At 37.9% G+C, this 15,656-nt stretch overlaps 2 protein-coding genes across 3 annotated transcripts; both read left to right on the top strand.

Moving 5' to 3' along the window:
* The first annotated feature begins 1,477 nt into the window (after positions 1-1,477).
* On the top strand, positions 1,478-2,125 carry LOC138355890 (uncharacterized). The gene has a single exon (XM_069311441.1). The coding sequence runs from the start codon at positions 1,478-1,480 to the stop codon at positions 2,123-2,125; it is 648 nt and encodes a 215-aa protein (XP_069167542.1).
* A 1,939-nt stretch (positions 2,126-4,064) lies between these two features.
* THG (tRNA-histidine guanylyltransferase) lies at positions 4,065-11,750 on the top strand. Of its 2 annotated transcripts, none has more exons than XM_045765140.2 (2): positions 4,065-4,350; positions 9,826-11,750. In XM_045765140.2, the coding sequence occupies exon 2, from the start codon at positions 9,832-9,834 to the stop codon at positions 11,572-11,574; it is 1,743 nt and encodes a 580-aa protein (XP_045621096.2). In that variant the 5' UTR covers positions 4,065-4,350; positions 9,826-9,831; the 3' UTR covers positions 11,575-11,750. The 2 variants fall into 2 exon arrangements, with proteins under 2 accessions (XP_045621096.2, XP_045621095.2); XM_045765139.2 differs by having other exon boundaries at positions 4,066-4,475.
* The last annotated feature ends 3,906 nt before the right edge of the window (positions 11,751-15,656 follow it).

The following is a 15,656-nucleotide window of genomic DNA, read 5'->3' as shown; positions in this document are numbered from 1 at the left end:
AGGAAGCCGATGGCTTATCAAAGATCCCTCCAATTGTCCTCATGATTTTATTGAGCTGAAATTCAGTGGTGTTTTTGTATTCATGGCTTCGGCGGGTAGGCGGTTCTAATGACATCAGTAAAACCTATCATGTCTGGTTTACAGTATTGTTAACCCTGTGACCCTCAACTGTTCTTGGTATGAGAGAAGACTTAAGTTCTGAAATGATTTGAGTCGTCCTGTGTGGAACTTCCTCCAAAGTAGGTATGTCTTTCTGAAGATACGGTCTCCATACTTCAATATAATAGTCCAAGTTGGGGAACACCAGAGATTTATAAAGTTGTTTAACTACTTTATTTTCCTAGAAGTCGAAGATTCGTTAGACTATTCCTAGATTAGTAAACTTTCTTTTTTACTGCAGTTTGAGTGAATTTTGGATTCTGACTCCAAGGTACTTTTCTTTGTCAATCTGGTGCAGGGCAATGTTGTTAACTTGGTAGTTGTGATGCACATTATTATGCCCCACATGCAAGGTGTTGGATTTTTCGATATTAAAGTGATTAAATGATTTATAATGTTTTAAAGCTATAAATGCTCATATAAGTGGGATTCTCAGAATGTGTATGGTACAGATTCTGTACTACAGATGGGTTCTTTCTCGATTCACAATCGAGAATCCCAGTTTGTGAAAAATGGCCGCATTCAAAATATAGCTAAAAAAAACACTCTAAAACAGTTGGCATTCTTTCTAAAATCAGATATTATATACCTCGCCATGCCCTGATAACGTTCTATTACTCTCATCTATCCTTATCTCAATTATGGTATCTGTGCTTGGGAGGGTTCTTCCCAAAATCATCTGCGTCCTCTAATTAATCAACACAAATTAGCTATTAGAACAGTAACAAACTCTGGCCCCAGACAGCACTCGGCTCCCCTACTTAATCTTTGAATATGCCCAGACCCCTATGCGCACCACACTAGAAACAAATATATATTTGATATTCCAAGAGTGCGACTAGAAATTAATGCTCTGCAAATCAAGTGTCCCAAAATGTGAAATGACCTTCCCAATGAGGTCAAAGACTGCGCTATGTCTTTCTATTAACAAACATTAATGATTACCGACCAACTTGTATAACTCCTTCATTTATGGTCAGCTGTAAGGGAGCCTGACAGCTGAGTAGACAGCGCTCAGGGTTCATAGTTCTGGGTTCGATCCCCGGTGGATTCGAAAACAAATGGGCAAAGTTTCTTTCACCCTGATGCCCCTGTTACCTAACAGTAAATAAGTACATGGGAGTTAGACAGCTGCTACGGGCTGCTTCCTGGGGGTGTATAACAAAAAGGAGGCCTGGACGAGGACCGGGCCGCGGGGACGCTAAGCCCCGAAATCATCTCAAGATAACCTCAAGATGGTAAAGTAGGAAATGATAAGGATGTTGAAGCCTTATAAAGAGATCTACAAGAACTCCACAAATGGTCAGATGACTGGCAAATGCTTTTTAATGTTGACAACTGCAAGACCCTGCATGTGGGGCATAACAACCCACGCCACAACTATCAAATCAATAACATTACAGTACAGCAGATTGATGAAGAACAGGACCTTGGCGTCAAAATCCACCACCCAATGAAAGTTGCACAGCAGGTAGGGGCAGCAGTCAAACAAGCTAACCAACTCCTTGGAATACTCAAGTGTACTTGTGACTATAAGGAAAAGAAGGTTCAACTGTATAAATCTCTGGTGCGACCCTATATGGATTACTGTATACATGAATGGAGACTTCATTTCCAGAAGGACATAGCTGCTCTGGAGAAGGTGCAACACCGGGCAACAAAAATCATTCCAGAGCTAAGTCATCTCCCGTATCAGGAACGCTTGAAGACCACAGGGCTATTAATACTGAAAACCAGGCATGACAGGGCATATCTCACTGAAACTTTTAAAATACTGAACAAGTTTGAAGATGTTGATCCGGATATTTTCTTCAGTTCAGATGTAACACAAACATGGAGCAACGGTTTCAAGCTCAACCAGCCACAAAGTAGGACTGAGAACAGATGCTTTTACATCCACAGGGTTATTAACTCATGGAACCGCCTACCCGACGAAGCCGTAACATCCAAAACTGTGTTGAGTTAAAATATACCTAGAAAAGATCAAGCTAGGCAAATGGGGAGACCTTCGATAACCCGCCGGCTTCCTGTCCTCGTCGAGGCCATTAAGGTTAGTGGCTCTCAGGTAAATATATACACAGGCTGCCTGTCCCCCAACAAAACGAACTATAAAATGGTAGCAAACTGTCAGTGGGAGAATGCTACAGGGCAGGCATAGCAACAGCAGAGGAAACTTGTAGCTGAAGCCCATCTTTTATAACAAAGGATTTTAACCACAAGACAATAGATTGAGTGAATCTAACATCACAATTGGAAAAACACTTTTTTGACCTAGTACAGGACTCATTTCTCATCCAGCACGTGACAGCCCGCCCGAGATAACAGCATTCTAGACATTGTGCTAACATCAGAAGTGGGCATGATCGATCACATCCAGGTAGGAGAGAAGCTCACGCCTTCATGTGACCACTATGGAATACAATTAGTTGCGTTTTAGTGGCTTTGGAAGAATGTAAAAATATCAATCTTATGTAATCTCACAATTCTATTGCACCTTCTTTTGAATAAAAATTATTATTATTATTATTATTATTATTATTATTATTATTATTATTATTATTATTATTATTATTATTATTATTATTATTGTTGTTGTTGTTGTTGTTGTTGTAACATCAAAACGGCGAGAAAGGAAATTCAAAATCCATCGTGGAAGTGGTTAGGAGATAAAGACAGCAGTTTATAGTTTCCTTGATCTCCTTATTGCCACGTATTCAAAATCACGTGACAATAAGGGGAAGAAAACGAAAAAGAACTAGATGTATGACAAAGGCAGTAAAGTAAGCTGTCACGATTCTCGCATCATAAAAATAAAAATAAAATAAAATGTTTATTTAGGTAAGGTACATACATACAATAATTTTTTACAAAGATTGGTCGACTTATAGGTAGAGCTAGTACATACAATGCCTAAAGCCACTATTACGCAAAGCGTTTCGGGTTTCATTTGGCTGTTGAGTTATTATTTTTATATATAAAAAGTTCTTGCATTTTTTGTACAGCCACTAACAAGCATAGAGTTTCGGGCAAGTCTTTAATCCTAATTTTCACACACACACATACAAAGCCAGTCACTTTGACTGGACGGTAGAACGACAGTCTCCTTTCATGCAGGTCAGCGTTAAATCCCCGACCGTCCATATAGTTGAGCACCATTCCTTCCCCGTCGTCCCATCCCAAATCCTTATCCTGCCACCCCCCCCCCCTCCTTCCAAGTGCTATAAAGTCGTAATGGCTTGGCGCTTTTTTTTATAGATAGGGTCATGGCCAGATTGTGGAGACGACCGCCCGAGTCATGACGGTCTCCAGGTCAATTCCACTGAAGTTGGTAAATCTTCATTTAAAGGTGTTCACTTAGGCTGGTAGGTACATTGGAGCCATGCCTTCCTACAGGTCGATGTTCGATCCTGAATAGTCTAATGATTGGGCATCGTTCCTTCACATCAGGAAGTCATGGCCAGGTTGTGGGGACGACCGCCGGAGTCCTGACGGTCTGTCTCCAGCTTCAGCCCAGATTAATCAAGACTTCCTTTCGTTATATAACAAAAAGTGCTGGGAAGACGGGACACCACGAGCGTAGCTTTCATCCTGTAACAACACTTAGGTATAATTACTTAGGTAATTACACACATCCCCAGGAAGCAGCCCGTAGCAGCTGTCAAGCTTCCAGGTTCCTGTATTTACTGCTAGATGAACAAGGGCATCAGGGTGAAAGTCCCTGATGTGAAAGAAACTGCCCACTTGTTTTCGCCTCGCCCGGGAATCGAACCCGGACCCTTAGGACTACGAACCCCGAGCGCTGTGTAACCAGCCGTCAGACCCCTATTAGTTGGTGTATATAAGACTCGCTGCTCATCTTCACCGCCTGCAGAGATCTTCTGAACTCACCGGACAGCCAATGGTGTCCGGGTCAGGAAGAAATAGTGGAACATTTCGTGCAGCGCTGTCCACTGTCCCGCGCCGTTCAGACATGTCTCCGCTGCGAGGTTCCACATCCAAAATTCCCGCCACAAGCTTCCCATTCTCATCAACGGCCACCATGACCTGCACGAGGTCTCGCGTTAAGACGCCCTGCTTCTGATATTCCTCTTCATGCAGCCAGCACATACACGTGTGTAAATAGTACAACTGGGGTCCATAAGACTCCCAGCTGAAGCATCGGGAGTCTCCAGCTACGCTTGGATTGACAGGGTACATATAGTCAGTGCTCTAGCTGCCCCTAACTTATCAACAACAACAAACATCTTGGACCAGACGTCCTTTTATTTACTTTTTACATCCCTAAATCAGCAACAACATTTACTTTTTCTTTCAAAGTAAGTCTCCCTTATATTATGTTAATGATATGTAAATATTTATGCTAATATATATGCCTCAAGATTTCCTAGATGTGGTAAATGAAAAGAATTTACAAAAATAGCTAATAAATGGTTCTCAACAATAATCACCCACATTTATGTTATTTATATATACTGTACAAGAGTTCTTATATTCTTGTAAAGTCACTTGCACGCATAGCGTTTCGGGCAGGTCCTTAATCCTAATTTTCCTCGGAATATGACCCACATTTAATATATAAAGTTCTAATGGCTTTACAAGAATGTAAAACGTCAGGTCTCTGTGGGTCCATCTAATTACCGCAAGATACCACAAGCTACACAAGCTTCACAAAGCTTCCTGACAATACGTTAGTAATGAATAAATATGATAGGTTAGGCTGACCTAACCTAACCTAACCGACGCTTGGATCGTCGACTTGATTTGGCGTCACCAGCTTTTTATTTTCATCTAATTTCTTTATTAAAAGATATTGTTTCAGATTAAAATTGTTTTTTCTTGTTGTACATTCAGCACCAACATTATAATGAGTAAATATATCATATTTATTCATTACTAACGTATTGCCAGGAAGCTTTGTGAAGCTTGTGTAGCTTGTGGTAGCTTGCGGTAATTAGACGGACCGGTCTCTGTACTCTAATGAACCCAATGTACTTACTTGTATATAAATAAATAATACTTAAAGTCAACTTTAAGCAGTCTCCGTGGTGTATTGGTAAGACACTTGCCTGGCGTTCCGCGAGCACTTTGTCATGAGTTCGTATCCTGGCCAGGGAGGATTTACTGGGCGCAAATCCTTAACTGTAGCCTCTGTTTAACTCAACAGTAAAATGTGTACTTGGATGAAAAAACGATTCTTCGCGGCAGGGATCATATTCCAGGAACCTGCCCGAAACGCTACGCGTACTAGTGGCTGTACAAGAATGTAAGAACTCTTGTATACTGTATATCTAAAAAAAATAAATAATAATTTGTTTTGTCAGAGGACAGGTAGCATGTGTATTTATATACTGGTATATTAGGCTTGTATCAAGGTCGCCCCCAAGATCAAACTACTGGCCCTTACTTAAAATGCAACTCTACAACAATTGCTAAATTCCCAGGTACCTATTTACTGCTAGATGAACTGAGGCATTAGGTGAAGGGAAATGTGCCCAACTATTTCTGTTCAATTGGGAAACCCTGGATTCCCAATTGTAAGTTGAGAGCAAAGCCGATTCCCAGGATGTAACTGAACTATGTTGGTAACCTATATAATAAAACACTGTATAATAACAAAAATAATTAATTTTTGTTACCCAGTAGGTTAAGATAAGATCAAGATAAGATTTTAATTTTAGATGTTTAATGAGTAGTGTTGAGATCGTGACAATTCTTGGTCCTTTTTTTAACCCTATTACATTAAACACATGGAGTAGAGAATTTTGTACATGGTATATATATGAATTTCATTATACAGTACTGTACTACCTGTGTATTTTGCATCTGTTATCAGTATGACACTACACAATATAGTTTATAGATTTGTAATTTATATCTTGAGTTAGGCTGTACGTCAGGCTGCGAGCAGCCACGTCCAGCAGCCTGGTTGATCAGTCCCGCAACCAGGAGGCCTGGTCGACGACCGGGCCACGGGGACGCTAAGCCCCGGAAGCACCTCAAGGTAACCTCAAGGTAAGGTAGGTCTGAAAATCCCTGTGTGAACTGTCAGATATATGTTGCTACCATCAATCATCACACAGGCATATCTTCATAGTTTCATTCTTAAATGTGAATTTAAAAGTGGTATATTTAATATTTTTAACAGTTTTGTATACCCATACTATAAAGATAACTATGAATACATTAAGAATGTGTGATGTATTCATTAGTCTCTAAAAGTCCCAAAAAGTCTTTAAAAGTCCCTGTCGGGTTTGTCCTTGAGTTGCAATTAGGAATTCTGAGTTTGAATCCTGTGGGACAGAAATGATTAGGAGCTTTTCCTATCACCTAATGGGCCTGCTCACCTAACAGCAAATTGGTACCCAATAGTTAGTAATGTATAATCTATACATTACTAACCTAGTAATGTTGTCATGTTTCTCAACAGGAAAAATGACAACTCAAAAGCAGGAATTTTGATAACACATCAGGTACAAAAGGATAAAAAGCAGGGCATAAAAAGCTAGACCACGCTTTCCTTTAGTCACTGATAGGTAAACACTCCTACCAATACCAATGCATTCATCATTGCCAATGATGAATGCTACTTACCAGCATCATTACCAATACTAGCACTAGATAAACTACTACTTTTAACATTATTATACCACTTTTAGTAATTGTGTGTATGTGATTGAGAGGATACTCAATCCTCTTTCTTTCATTTATAAATTTGCACCTCATTACATCTTCATTTACATTTGTATCTCTTTCATTTTCAAAACCCTGTTCTAAAACTTCCTGGACACATGTAATAGAACCATTATCACCATACCAGAAATAAATACCTCTTTGATATCCCCAGAGTCAAACTTAATTTGTGTAAACACTATACAAATAGAGGGCCCTTGTCTGTGAAACTCACTCCCTAACAAATTTAAAAGCTGTCCAACTTTTGTCTCATTCAAATATAAAACCAATAATTTCATTTCATAGTTTCCTACCTAGTGCTTTATACTCACACTGTATCTATTGCATCCCAATTCCCCAATACTGTATATGTACCTAAGCCATACAATCTTTACCTTTGTCATCATTGCTATCATTGTATATCATGGTTGTTATATTGAGTGCATATTTTACTGCATTATTCCTTGAAATGATCCTCAAATTGTGCTACAATGAACCAGTTGATCACATTCAAATTTTACCCTAATGTACCTACTAATCTTTGTCATTACTGTATTGTGTATTGTCATTATTGTGTATAAATCTGATCTTTGTGTATTGTGTCAAATATTCTTACAATGTACTTGTAAACATTTTTGTAAATTTTTCTGGAAATTACCTACATAAAATTATCTATTAGATAAACCATTGCACTGAGCACCTGTTTTTGGCAAAAACTTCAAAGTGCAATTGTTAAGGACATATTTTTGTTGTTTTTATAAATGTTCAGGTAAAGTTGATGTCAAAATGTTTCCAAACTAAACTATTTTCATTTCAAAACACAAAGAGTAATGAATACATTAAAAAACATTAAAATATAGCCTAATTAAAAAAATTTACAACTCTGAAAACGACATTTGTTGGCCGGCGCAGTTGAGGGGGTTAAGGACATGCCTGAAATGTTACGCATGCTAGTGGCTTTACAAGAATGTAAAATCATAATTGCTATGTACTCTCTTAACCCCCAATGTACCTTCTTGTATATAAATAAATACTGTACTAGAAGGCATGGTATTCAACAACACATATTACAGTACAATATATTCTTAATAAATTATGGAGTGGTAAGAAATTTGAGATGAAGCCATAGCTGGGCATGAGGCACTAGGGTACTCAGGGAGGAGAGGAGTAGATTTTCTCCTGATGCTGATATAAAGCCTGTTTATTAATTTCACCCATATTGGCTAACCCTAGTCAATTTTAGGAATCTTTGGTATTGGAAGGCCATAGACCAATAAGAATTACCACAGTGTCTGTTCATTCTAGGCATTGTGATGGGTGGATATTGGCAAGGAACAGTCATAGTTGTAATGTCTGGCAGGTCATTATACTTTAGTACCACTACCACCTACCTCTACCTGCTCATCCTCCTACACCTTTACACCAGCCTGCCCTCATTATTCCAGCTTAATCCTTGAACTGCACTTTGTATTTTAGGTGTCTTTCTAGGTGTGCATCATTTTTTTTTATTCTTTCTCCTTTTTATATCATAAAACATTTATTTCTGATGTTGGGAAAAATAAACAAAAAAATAATTTTTTTTTTTTTTTTTTTTTTTTTTTTTTTTTTTAGATATATACAAGAGTTGTTACATTCTTGTACAGCCACTAGTACGCGTAGCGTTTCGGGCAAGTCCCTGGAATACGATCCCCTAGCGCGAAGAATCGTTTTTTCATCCAAGTACACATTTTACTGTTGCGTTAAACAGAGGCTACAGTTAAGGAATTGCGCCCAGTAAATCCTCCCCGGCCAGGATACGAACCCATGACATAGCGCTCGCGGAACGCCAGGCGAGTGTCTTACCACTACACCACGGAGACTGTTTTGGCCATAGTGAGAGGAAAAAGTGTTGATGACATCATGTTCTGAAAATGTATTTTCAAGTAAACTATTTGTAATAGATTTCTATTACAGGGGAAGGAAGATATTTAGAAATATCTTCTTGCCCCATAAGTTTTTTGTTATTTAGAAACTTTCAATATTCAGAGGCACATTAAATTATTCACAGATGGTAGGAGCACCATGAGTCTATCATTTGACAATGACAGCAGTTTAAGGGTTAAACTCATCATATTTCATGTGATCAATGCATCCCCGGTATTTATTAACTACTCTGTACATATCCTTAGATATGCTTGCCTAGGTATACCTCTCTTGATTAGTTACAGTTAAAACATTTAGTTGTTGGACAAAATTAATTTAAAGAGCAAATACCTGTAGTAATTTTAAGACAATAAAATGCAGTTTATTTATTTATAAATCATTTATTACCAGTGCATTCACTATGCATTCATTACCAGTGCATTCACATTTATTACTAAATTGCATTCCATTTATTTATTTATAAATAAATAGTGCAGTTTATTTATAAATAAATAATAAATATTTTTTGCTCTTAAGAATGTTCTTATGAAGAACATAAGAGGAAGGGACAATTGTAGGGAGAGGAGTTACACATAAATGAAGCCACTACCATGCAAAGCATTTTGGCCAGCCATTTGGCTAAGATAGATCCTGTATATACTGTACAGTAATATATGCAATGAGAGAAAAAAATTGAAGATCATAATGAGACAGGTTGTTTCTTGATACTTCTTTTGAATACTGAATATTAAATATTTCACATTTTTTATTTTGCTAGGAATGTAATTTGCTGCTGTAATGTTGCCCAGCCATAGAAATACAATCTTGCTAATCAACACAAGATGTTTGAGACTTAATGTCAGAAGTTTTGGATATAACTGAAGTATAGTACTGTACTGCACAAAATTTTGTATTAGTTTAAAAAGTTAATAGGATTATTACATACTGTAAAATATTATATGTGTAGGCTTATTTGAAAATAATGTGCAATGTTTATACTCTATACTTAATTTTATTTGTTGTGCTGTATAATGATTTTGTAGTAGTTAAGCTAAAAAAAGCACATGATATTTATATTGTTTGTCTGTTTTGCAGGTTCACATGATTTACACACTGAGACGAATCCTACATAGAAGACTCCTATCAAGAACATTTCCAATTAGTGTATCAAAAATGGCAAAGAGCAAGTTTGAGTATGTCAAGTCCTTTGAAACAGAAGATAAACTTGATCCCAGACACTGGATTGTTGTTGCTCTACAGTGTCAGAACTATGATAGACTTTCTGAAGAACATGGCTTTGAACACCCTAATGATCTTCGCTTTATTCATCTCATGGAAGCTTCAGCAAAATCAGTAATGGAAGATTTCAAGGAGCTGGTGTTGGGATATGGTTTTGCAGGAGAGTTTAGCTTTGTATTTCCAAAAAATACAACATTGTATAAAAGAAGAGGTCCCAAACTTTTAACCAATTTGTGCAGTTTAATGGCATCATCTTTAGTACACAAATGGACAAATTATTTGGGATCTGTATCACTTCGTTTTTCACCAGTAATTGAGGGTACAATTCATTTGCTTCCAGATGATCAGGTATTACGGGATTACATGACACAGCGTCAGCTTGCGTGTCATTATAACAACCTGTATAATACTGTATTTTGGGCATTAGTGTTGAAAGTTGGACTCTCTCCCGAGGATGCAACTAACACACTGAAAGGAACAAATGAAGGGGAGCAAAATGAAATACTTTTCTCAAAGTGCAAAATGAATTACAATAATGAGAATGATGTGTTTAAAAAAGGATCTATTGTTTTGCGCACTTGGAAACAAACACCAGTAACGGCTCCAGATGGTCTGGTAAATATTCGCAACCAAAGTTGCATTGTCAATACATACACAGATTTCAGTAAGGACAATTTTTGGAAAGAAATATTTATTCTTGAACAGCCTACAAAGACAAATGCAAAAACAAATTATTTGAAAGCCTTTGAAAAGAAAGAAAAATTGCTACCACACACTTGGATAGTTGTACGAATTGATGGAAAAGGTTTCCACAAATTTTCAGAGCGGCATAATTTTGTGAAGCCCAATGATAATAGATCAATAGAGCTAATGAACAGAGCCGCTTTGGAAATAATGCAGCAATTCCCAGATGTTATTTTGTCGTATGGCCAAAGTGATGAATATTCTTTTGTCATTGATAGATATTCAAAGATGATGGAGCGAAATGGAAACAAAATAATGTCCAGCATTGTTAGTTTGTTTGCAGCTATGTATGTGTACAATTGGCATAGTGTCTTTGGAAATGTTATATTAGAATACAGCCCAGCATTTGATGCCCGTGTAGTGCTGTATCCAAATAATTCGTGTTTACGTGATTACTTGAGTTGGCGGCAGGCAGATTGTCATATTAATAATATGTACAACACATGCTTTTGGATGTTGGTGCAGAATGGTAAATATTCTCGTCAGGAAGCAGAAGAGAGATTACGAGGTACATTCTCTAAAGATAAGAGGGCCATTCTTCTGGATGAATTTAAGCAAGAGTATGATTTAGAGGATTCACTCTACCGAAAAGGAACCATAATGTTTAGACAGGAGTTTGCAAGAGACACCACATCAGATCACCTGGCCACAAACAATACAAGGCACACCAGTGCTGATGGTAACATGAGAATATCTTCCCAAGCTTCCTCTGATGAGGTGGAGAGAGTAAATTCTATTAGTGACATAGGTTCTGTTTCTAGAGATCACATAGATATAATTGGAGATCAGTTTTGGACAGAACGGCCATGGATCCTGGGTACAGAGCGCTGTACCAAAACTGTGGATGATCTTGATAATTAATAATCAGGGCTGTATTTTTTGTTTCTAAATAAAACAAAAGAATTATACAGGGGTACACTAATTCCAATTTTAACTAAAATTAGGATTTATACCATATTTCAGTTGTTACCTGTACAAAGAATGTTTCATGCAATTTTAGCTTTTATATATCACCTCAGTAAATACAACTCCAAGAATAGCTTTGCTTATTTCCCTTATTTATAAATACTTAGTACTGTACAGTAATTTCAAATGCAATCAGTTTAGGTAAATTACACATGAAGTGCATTCATCTGTATGCACCTCAGACAAAGACTATGGTATGCACCACAGTCCCTGTGGCGTAGTGGTAGACGCCACCTAGTGTTTCACGAGCGCTTTGTCCTGGGTTCGTATCCTGGCCGGGGAAGATTTACTGGGCGCAAATCCTTAACTGTAGCCTCTTTTTCACCCAGCAGTAAAATGGATACCTGGTTGTTAAACGATTTGGCGGGATCGTATTCCGGTGAACATACGATTAAGGACTTGCCCGAAACGCTATGCATGCTAGTGGTTGTACAAGTATATAGAATGTAAGAACTCTTGTGTATGTATGTATGTATGTATATGTATATATATATATATATATATATATATATATATATATATATATATATATATATATATATATATATATATATATATATATATATATATATATATATATATATATAAAATCCTTGGGAATAATGGTGTGAACATTTAACAAACTGCCAGCTTCCTGCCCCCATCAAGACCTCTAGAGATGATAGCCCCACTGTAATTCAGTAAAGTAATGGTGGAGAAGATCTAAGGGCATTATTCCACAATGTATCTGTGGAACAGAGAAATGAGAGAGTAGAGTTCAGTTGTCAGTTAGCAGTAGACACAAAGGGTCTGCAGGGACATTGCCATTGTAGCTATTGGAACCAAAAGATCCAATGTTCAGTTCTTGAAGCAGGACAATTTTTTGCATGTTTCATCTAGCATTAAATTTTTACCCAGAAGTTAGTCAATTGTTATGGGTTGTACACACAGAAATCACAATAGTGTGATGTATCAAATGAACACATCCACAAGGGCCGTGACGAGGGTTTGAATCTACGTCCAAGAAGATCCCAGATGCGCCTTAATCGACTGAGCTACGACATGGTAATAAGAATTGCAACTGGGAAATCAACTTGACCTACCACGGATCGTTCAATGAAATAAGGGCGAAGAGGTAGAATAGCTTATTGGCAGAGCTTGGGTGCCTGGGGGAATTGTGTAAAACCCTGGTTTGTGTCTCGGAGAGACTGCAGGATCCGTGATGGGTCAAGTTGATTTCCCGGTTGCAATTCTTATTACCATGTTGTAGCTCAGTCGATTAAGGCGTGTCTGGTATCCTCTCAGACGTAGGTTCAAACCCTCATCACAGCCTTTGTGGATTTGTTCATCTGCTATGGGTTGTATTCTAAGAAGGTACAAAGAACTAGGCCTAAGGAGACCTCTTGTCTACAACATTTGGAAATAAAATCAAATAAAAAGCTGCTGCGGTACTAACATTAAACATAAGTGAAGCGGAGGAATACAGAGTTGGAGAAGCAGCAGAACAATGTTAGGTAATTCATCAGTTAGGCCAGAAACAAGTTTAGATGAGAGGTGTGAGGTAAATGTATTTGACAGCATTTTGTACTGGATAAGAATTTATGAACAGGAACAGCCACCCAAAATGAGCAAAACTACACCAGACAATGATGACACACTTTGAAGTGCTGAATTAACTAAGTGAAATAATTTTTTGAACCTGTACTGTTGTTGGTTGCAACGACAATCGAGGGATCAGATGTGCCCAACCTGTACTGTACTCTCACAAACCCAATGTACCTTTTGTATATAAATAAATAACATGAAATAAATTCAAATCTAGTTATATTGATATTGACAGAGGACAGATTCAAATATGTAAATGACTGGAATTCGCTTCATTACACCCCTCAAGAGAGACTTGCGTTCAACTCCCTGGGGTCGCTCCTGTCTCTATCTTAGGCAATCCACGTGTGTGATTCCCTTCAAGAGTTTCGCCATGATTAATGAAGATTAAGCCACCCAAAAGGTGGCACGGGCATGAACAGCCCGTAAGTGGTGGCCCTTTTGAGCCATTACCAGTATCAAGAGCTGATACTGGAGATCTGTGGAGGTGCAACTGCACCCTGCGTGACGGGAGACGTCTCCCGTGAGTTTCGCCATGTGATGAGGTTGCTTACGTGGGATTCCTTGGAACTGGTGGGGGTTGCCTCCCCCCCCCCTCTCCAGGCGTTGGAAATGCAAAATGAAACGAACATAAGGCACACCCTTTTCTGCCCTGGTCAGCGCTCGGCCTCCCTTGCTTCCCTGGTAAGTGGTATGAGCCTAAAATTTAAAAAACAATGATGCATGGTAAATGAAACGACTTCTCCATTACAGGCTTGTGAGGTGGGCGGCCATGCCCCGAGTCGGAATGTGATGGAAGATCGGGATACGTTGGGTCCAGACCAGATAAATTCAGGTAAATATCAAGGCAAATGAAGATACCTTCGACAAGCCGCCGGCTTTCTGTCCTCGTCGATGGTACTAGTGTTAGTGGCTCTCAGGTAATATAAAGACCATTACCATTTCATGCCACTACAAACATTTAAGTATCCCCTATTATTTATTTTCTTTAATAATATTTTAGAAAGTTGATGTCGAAATATTTTATGGTAAACATAATTGAAGGCAATATTTCCCTAAATTTACTTGAAATTTACCTGTGGGCCACTAACATTCCGGTGGCCTCGACGAGGATAGGAATTTGGCGGCTTGTCAAAAGTCTCCCAATTTGTCTTGATAATTAGTCTAGCTGAATTTTAAAGTTTAGCAGGGTTTTGGCATTTACGGTTTCGGCAGGTAGGCGGTTCCGTGGGTTCATAACCCTGTGGGCGAATAAGAAATTGAAATTGAAATAAGTTTATTGAGGTAAAATACACACAAAGGGATGAGGTAGCTCAAGCTATTCTCACCCCGTTCAGTACATCGTGTTAATACATACATAGACACACATCACAAACAAGGCGAATAAGTATCTCCTGTTTTCAGTCGTACATTGTAGGTTGTTGAGCTTAAAACCGTTGTTACTTGTTTGATTTGTATGACCTTTTGAAGAAATTAATATTCTTGAAAAAATGCAAGTATATCAAGTAACACAAATTTGTATGATTTACTTAATGATCTCCAATATAGTCAGCTGTTATCTCCTTGAATATCACTGGACCACAGAACTAAGTGATCTGAGGGGTACCATCTCTAGTGGCTCCACGGGAAACCACGAGAGAAACAAATATATTTGATGTTTCCGGAGCGAGACGCAACCAAATCAGAGTAATATACTATGCTAATTAAGTGTCTTAAATTATGGAATAACCTTCCAGGGAGATTATAAGAGCTGTACTTCTCTACACCAGTTAAAAGAAAAACCAAGAAATAAGAAATATCTAATTAACATATATAATACATCGCACTCATCAAACACAAGACATGTTTGTGTTTGTAAATATTTAATTCAAAATTATCTAATACCACTGCGGTGTATTGGAAGGGGGAGGGAGCATGATAAACCGAAATATAAACTAGCTCACCGCCTATGTAAACTGCGTCCTGCTTTAACTTGGAGGCTTATTGTTGTCGTTCTCGAACCCAATGTTAACATTATACTAAAATATTCATTAAAATGTGTAACTAATAATAATTTATTTAGGAAAAGTACATAGTTGCAGAGTTACAGTACAAACATTCTGTTTGATTTAAAGATAGAGGTAGTACATACAATACCTAAAGTCACTAGTACGCATAGCGTTTCGGGCGACTAGTGTATCAAGACTGTATCTTGCTTAAATAGATAAAAATTGGGGTTCAGTTCCTGAACTCATTAATTATGCCTCTGTAACCTTTTCCATTATCGCCTACAATATGGGTATGAGTTACATAATAATAATTGATTCATTAGTTCGTTAATAAATGAACTATAGAATATAATTATTATATTTAATACTAAATTGTGTATACTTATGCCTTTCATCATTGTCACC

Source organism: Procambarus clarkii, chromosome 69 (genome assembly GCF_040958095.1).
Source record: "Procambarus clarkii isolate CNS0578487 chromosome 69, FALCON_Pclarkii_2.0, whole genome shotgun sequence".
Classification (NCBI taxonomy): domain Eukaryota; kingdom Metazoa; phylum Arthropoda; class Malacostraca; order Decapoda; family Cambaridae; genus Procambarus; species Procambarus clarkii.
Note: the sequence above shows the minus strand (reverse complement) of the source record. Positions and strands in the feature narration are given on the sequence as shown.